Source organism: Camelus ferus, chromosome 23, assembly GCF_009834535.1.
Source record: "Camelus ferus isolate YT-003-E chromosome 23, BCGSAC_Cfer_1.0, whole genome shotgun sequence".
Lineage (NCBI taxonomy): Eukaryota > Metazoa > Chordata > Mammalia > Artiodactyla > Camelidae > Camelus > Camelus ferus.
The window spans coordinates 9,458,902-9,464,913 of record NC_045718.1 but is presented as its reverse complement, the minus strand read 5'-3'; the positions used below and the strand labels follow the sequence as shown (position 1 = coordinate 9,464,913).

The 6,012-nt window shown below is 45.1% G+C and overlaps 1 protein-coding gene across 2 annotated transcripts in view; it reads left to right on the top strand.

Moving 5' to 3' along the window:
• Positions 1–2,232: 2,232 nt before the first annotated feature.
• The window catches only part of KCNT2 (potassium sodium-activated channel subfamily T member 2), a 284,885-nt gene continuing 281,105 nt past the window's right edge, over positions 2,233–6,012 (top strand). The window contains exon 1 of one of the 2 annotated variants that reach the window (XM_006193725.3): positions 2,233–2,452. In XM_006193725.3, coding sequence (XP_006193787.1) covers positions 2,358–2,452 — 95 coding nt within the window. In that variant the 5' untranslated portion in view covers positions 2,233–2,357. The remainder of the gene's footprint in view (positions 2,453–6,012) is intronic. The other variant, XM_006193726.3, reaches the window with a different exon arrangement.

Sequence of the window (6,012 nt, the reverse complement as noted above, 5' to 3'; positions counted from 1 at the left end):
GTCTAACAATCAGCAGCTATTTTTTTCTTATTTTAATGCCTTGCTTCTGAGTCTGTTACTGACACAGAAATATTTCAGATTTCTGCCAAATATATAAAGGCCAACTATACTAATATAAACAAACATATTAACCTGGAACATTAAAAAAAAAGGAAATTGCATAGAGCTATCTTAATTGTAGATGATGAGGTCCAAAATATAAATCAGATATTGTCTCCCCCCCCCCCACCAAACTAACAACGTAGTGATACAACTCTCTCATTTGGCAAAATGATGATGATATTTCATGCAAAAGAAACCTAAACACATAACTCTGGAGCTAAAGCAAATGTGAAAAAAGTTAATCTCCTAGGTTCAAAAGCTTCTAATGCATCTCCATCTTACTTGTTGAGATTTTACTCCTTTGAAGGCGCTGTGCTAGAAATATAAGCCACCGTTGGGGGTGGGGGTGGGTGGGGATAAGACGTAGAAACATGCACAGTTAATCATGCAGCAGGCCAGAATATAATAAGCACCAAAAGCAAAATACTCACACAGGGAATGAAGGGTTCAAAGGAAGAAGGCATTGTAACCAGCTGGACGAATCCGGAAATCTAATAGAGGGCATGTCATTTGAGATGGGCCTGGAAGGATGGGCAGCATCTGGAAGACAGAGACACAGGGTATGACTGTTCTGTTTCCACTGACTCTTCAGATTTACCTACTCATTCTATTTCATCTGCTTTTTGCTGTTTCATCTTGAATTTCCAACGGTCTGTAAACACCCTCCACTACGTGACCTCACCGAGGATTAATCATGCCAAATCAATCACTGTCTCCTGAATAAACCAAACATTTCTTTTAAAAAATCACTCATAGGTTCCTGTTTGCTCCACGGTTTCCTTCTCTTCCCTTGAGTGAGCTGCAAACTAGCACAGACTTAGTTCGTCATGTTCTTTGTCTTGACCCTTCCCTGTACGAGTGTGTTACCTCACAGGTGTTTCCAAAACTTTTTGTATATTATTTGACTACTGTGTCTCATATTGAATCGCTTCATTTAGAAGCTGGTTCCTCTGAGCACACGATGAGATTCCTGAAGGCCTGGGCAGTGATATGACCTCTGTATCCTCAGGCCCGCGTCTCTCAGATGGGAAGTATTCAGGCTCTGCACGGACCCTCGTGAAGTCAGTTCTTGGTGGAAGAACAGTGTGTGTAAACAGAACCAGGACTTGCATGTACTGCGGGTTCCCATAAGCTAGGGTCCACACTGAACAACAGGCTGCGGACTCTGGGGTTCACCCTTCCCCTGAGCGTGCGGACCACTAACAGGGCACACCCCACCAAGGCGAAGGCCAGGTAGCTTGGAAGCCCTCAACACCACGACAGCAGCAGCCCTAATTTCCTGGTGTGTCATCCTCCGAGCATCCCCACGTGCTTCCCCTGCCAGCATCTACACGTTCTCCGCAGCGGCCTAAAGTGGCCGTCGTTTTTGTACAGCATCAGGGAAACACCTCCCTTGCGTTCAGCCTCCGAGAAGGAAAAAAAAAAAGGGACTTTCCTGGGGCCGGGAGCGGGGATTCCCTCTCCAGGAACGTGCAATTTCCACCCCGCCAACCGGCTCGAGGCGGCCGAAGAGAAGGCACCGGGGGCCCGGGGCGCCCCACGCGCGTGTCCCCCTCCCCAGAAGGGTCTGGAGACCCGGAGCCCGCTAATTAGGCTCGCCCCTATTGGTCGCCCCCAGGCACCTGCGTCACCGTTATGCTAATGAGGGGCGTCTCATTGGCGGGGCCTCGGCGGCGGCCCCGCCCCCGGGGAGAGCCCGTGGGCATCGGCGGGGACCCCCCACCCCGGTAACCCTGGCGCCTGCGCGGGGCCGTGCGGGGCGCTCTCCCGCGGGACCTGCAGCCCGGAGCCGCCCTCGGAGGAGGCGCTCTCGCCGCCGGCCGGGAAAGTGCCTCAGCGTCCCCGCGCGCACGCCCACCCCGCGCCCCTCTTTCTAGGCGCCGCGCGTTTTTTGTCTTTTTTCGGGGAAAGTAACTTTTGCATTCCCGCCTCCCCCAAGTCCTGGGGACCAGAGGCGGTGCCGAGCCTGGGGGCGGTTCCCTGGCAGCGCTGGTTCTCGTCGGAGCCAGACTTTTGCTACTGGGCTGGGTTTGCATCATCCCCATCACACCCTCAGGAGAGAGGAGCCAGCCCCTTTCAGCCTCGGCTTCCGGCTCGGAGCAGCCCCCCTCCCCCACCCCAGGCCCCTTCCCCTCCTCCGGCCCCTCTCGCGCCCGCGGCCCGAGTCCTCGCCCCCCGCTCCGCAGTATCTTCCTCCTCTCGCCCTCCTCTTCTCCTCCATTCGCTGTTTTACGTTTCCCACTCTTTGAGGAAGGATGGTTGATTTGGAGAGCGAAGTGCCCCCTCTGCCTCCCAGGTACAGGTTTCGGGATTTGCTGCTCGGGGACCAAGGATGGCAGAACGACGACAGGTGAGCACTGTGCTGCAGCGGTTCCGTACATGCCGCTGGGAGAGAGAGGGCTGGGGAGGCTGGAAGGGGCAGACGAGGGAGAGAGGAAAGGGAGCCAGAGACTGGGGGAGGGAGTAAGAGGGACTCTTGGATGCGTCTCTCCATTTTGACTCTAGAGCAATTGCTGTAGGCAAGGGACTCTTCCTTTTCACTTCCTCATCCTTGCGATGCATGTATTGCATTTATTTGGTGCTTATTCTTTGTCTGTGCTTCCCTAGGGTGTGTATGAGGCTGGTGTGAGAGGTACAGTACATTCAAATGGCACGCAGTATCAGTGCCAGTCAGTCTTCATTTTTCTTTAGGTGCTGTTAACCAGATTCGAAAATGTGTCCACGTTGATTGAAAAAGCACATTAGAAACTTAAAAGCTCCTGCACCTGTGTGCTTACTCCTTGTCAGGTTGTCTTGATTGGGTGTCCACCTGCCACGGGGAATTTTGTGCTTTGTAAACATTTGGAGTCACAGGTAGACAATTGGTTTGAATATGTAACAGGTAGTTAGTGAAAATGACAACGTTGGCGATTGAAAATACTTACTTTGAACGGGTAACTATGACTGTTATTAATAATAGTGTTTGTATAGCCTTTTCATAAATAATGTATTTATGAATAATCCAGCCTTTCATAAATAATGTATTTAGCCTAAAGAGTATGTATGTCTCGAAATTAAGTTTCAAAACTCGAATATTTATTATTAGCAAAATATTGCTCATGTGTTTTATCTATAGCATCACTGCTTTGCCTAGTTAATCTCCTGGGATTCCTTTTGCTATGTCTATATTATTCTTTAAAAAGCACATTTTATGTTTCATTGAATTTAGTATTATCCGGAACAGTCACTTAGGTATCACATGCCACATTTCCTTGTTTTTAAATAATATGTGTATACTAACTACGCTTTCAACTCAATTCATGTTTCCTTGAAGTTCAGTTTGGTATTGATACTCTGTTTTAATTGCATAAAAGGTCCATTATTGGTCCCATTCAAAATCTCCTCCTCATTCACCATTGGGCAATACCTTCCTTCTTTTCTTCACCATCTCAGCTCCAATACCAACCCCTCCCCTATACACAGAGGATTTTATCTTGGGCATCAATTGTGGAATTCTTCTTCAGTCTCCTATTAACGATTTAAAGGGATATGGATGTTTTGTGGAGGATAGGTATTTCAATGCAATCTCTTTTTAAGCAAAAAACATGTATTGGTTTAAAATTAAAAGAACAAATACCAACCTACCACAATGCTTGGAAAGTAAGATGTTCTGGTTGACTGAAGATGAAGAAAAGACTATTTAAACAAACTCAGATGCTAATTGAGATTTAGAAAAACTATATTAACTCAGTTCAGTGTCCCATCAAGTGCATCGTCGTGTTCATAGTGATTGGATCTGTATTTGTTACTTTAGGATTGGGCATCGTGTAGAACAGAAATCCTCACTGTGGAAGGTGTTGAGTACATAGAGGACATGTTTTGGACTTGGTCGTGGTAGCATTGTTTGCTTGTTTGTTTTTTATTATTGTGTCCAAGATATTAATTGTTTGTGAAGTTGCCCTCATTTTTCCAGGGATGCTGCAGATATATTTTGGTAATTAAGAATTTTGGTTCGTTGAATGTATCCTAAATGAATCACTGCTATGTTAAAGTTTTGCACATTTGTTTAAAATATCTGTTACAGTAAAATTTTATGCTAGCCCAAGTTTAACTTTAAAGTTAGGCAAAACTTACTATTAAAAATGAGGCTTTAAACATTTAAAAAATTGTTCATCCATTTTTAAAGATAATGTGGCTTTGTGAAAACTTACTGTTTAGTTTTGGTTCTATTTATTGTCCATCTTTGAAGAAAAGATGCTTTGGTTCATAGGGACCCAGGTGTCAATCCTGTGCTGATTTCTTCACACTTGAGTGGCTTGGGTGAGTTATTCAGCCATTATGAGATTCAGTAATCTTATTTCTGTACGGTATTTCTGTAAGACTAACAGTTGGTACTAAGCACTGGCTAGTGCTGTGTGTTAACAATGCTCTATGTTATATATTTATGTATGTGCATGTGTGTGTAACATATATATTTACATAGACATATAAATATGTCAACTTATATGCTATCTCTGTCCATGAATTGTGGGTTTAATTATTTTAAGGACTAGGAAACTCAGTTTCTGGGAAATTACGTACTTGTTTTGGTGCTATATCTTGCAAGTGTCAAGATGATACTTGGGCTCATCCTTCGTGAGTCAGATTGCTCAAGAAGCTCCTTAATTAAATTTGAGTTTGTAAAAAGAGTTTGACAGCAGCTAGCTTAGTTTAGGTGCTCTTCCTTGTGGTTCCCGTCCTCTCTTATGACTTGAAGTTTGCAGCTTTTGTAATTTTTCTTCAGAATCTTAAATTCATTTGCAGTAAGTAAAGTTATCTCTTTTGCCTTTAATATGGTCACACATTCCTTTTTTGCAATTAAGTCCACGTAGCAGTCTTATTCTACCCACTCGTCTTCGTGGACTTAGTTCCTGCAGAGTCGGGGAAGAACACTCTTCCGTGCAGGAGTGAGTGGACAGTTTCTCCCAGCAGATGCACTTAGAACCCTGCCCGTATTCTCCAGGCTGTTTTCCATGAGGTTTTGTGTTTGTTTTCTTCTGGCCTCAGGGGCACACCAGGCCCTCTTGGAGAGCGAGGCAGAGGTGCCGCTGAGTACACAGATTTGTTAGATGAATACCTGAGCCTCCTTGCTTCTTGGGTGGGATAATCCTGCAGTGTGTTCCCTACGCTATGTCCAAGGGGCTGCGCTCCAGTTGGCCCACACTGGTAACCAGCTTGGTATTGCAGGGTGAATTGGCTTCCTTCCCCCTCTCCCTTACTGGTGTTCTCTGGGTCACTTCCCAGATAAACTGCTTAGGTGTTAATCCTTATCTGAGGGTCAGCTTCTGGGGGAATCTGAATCCAGATGGGTATCTTCTCCATCTAGAGTCATAGCCTAGACATGATGGGGAAATTAGATGGTAGAGAAGTGGCCACTTTCTGCCTTGCTCTTCATGGTAAGAATTTTAAATTCACACGTGGTTGACTGGCATGTGAAGATGGGTGGGGTATAGCACTGTTGTGTGAAGGGGTGATGTTAAAGAGAGAATGTTGGGGGCCTGCCAGAATACAGGAAGTGTATACTCCACACCACAGATTTTCTGTGAACTAACCTTGAATAGTTCACTTAAGTGTATATTGCACCACCTTTTGGTAGAGAAACAAACGCACACATAATGTACATGTAATACATACGTATACATAATGTGTATGTATTAGATCCGTATTCAATATGAAATACAATATAATGTATATATCATATGTCTGTAATGTATCTGTCAGTGCACCCTTACATAATTACCTTTCCCTTATTTGCATCGTGATATCCTTTTCTGAGTAGAACATAAGGGAACAGAACTAGACACAGTGGTGAAGATAATTTAGCACATGAATACCGTCAGTTCTGAGAGCCACAAAATAAGTTTGCGAGTTGCTCAATGACAACACTGCTTG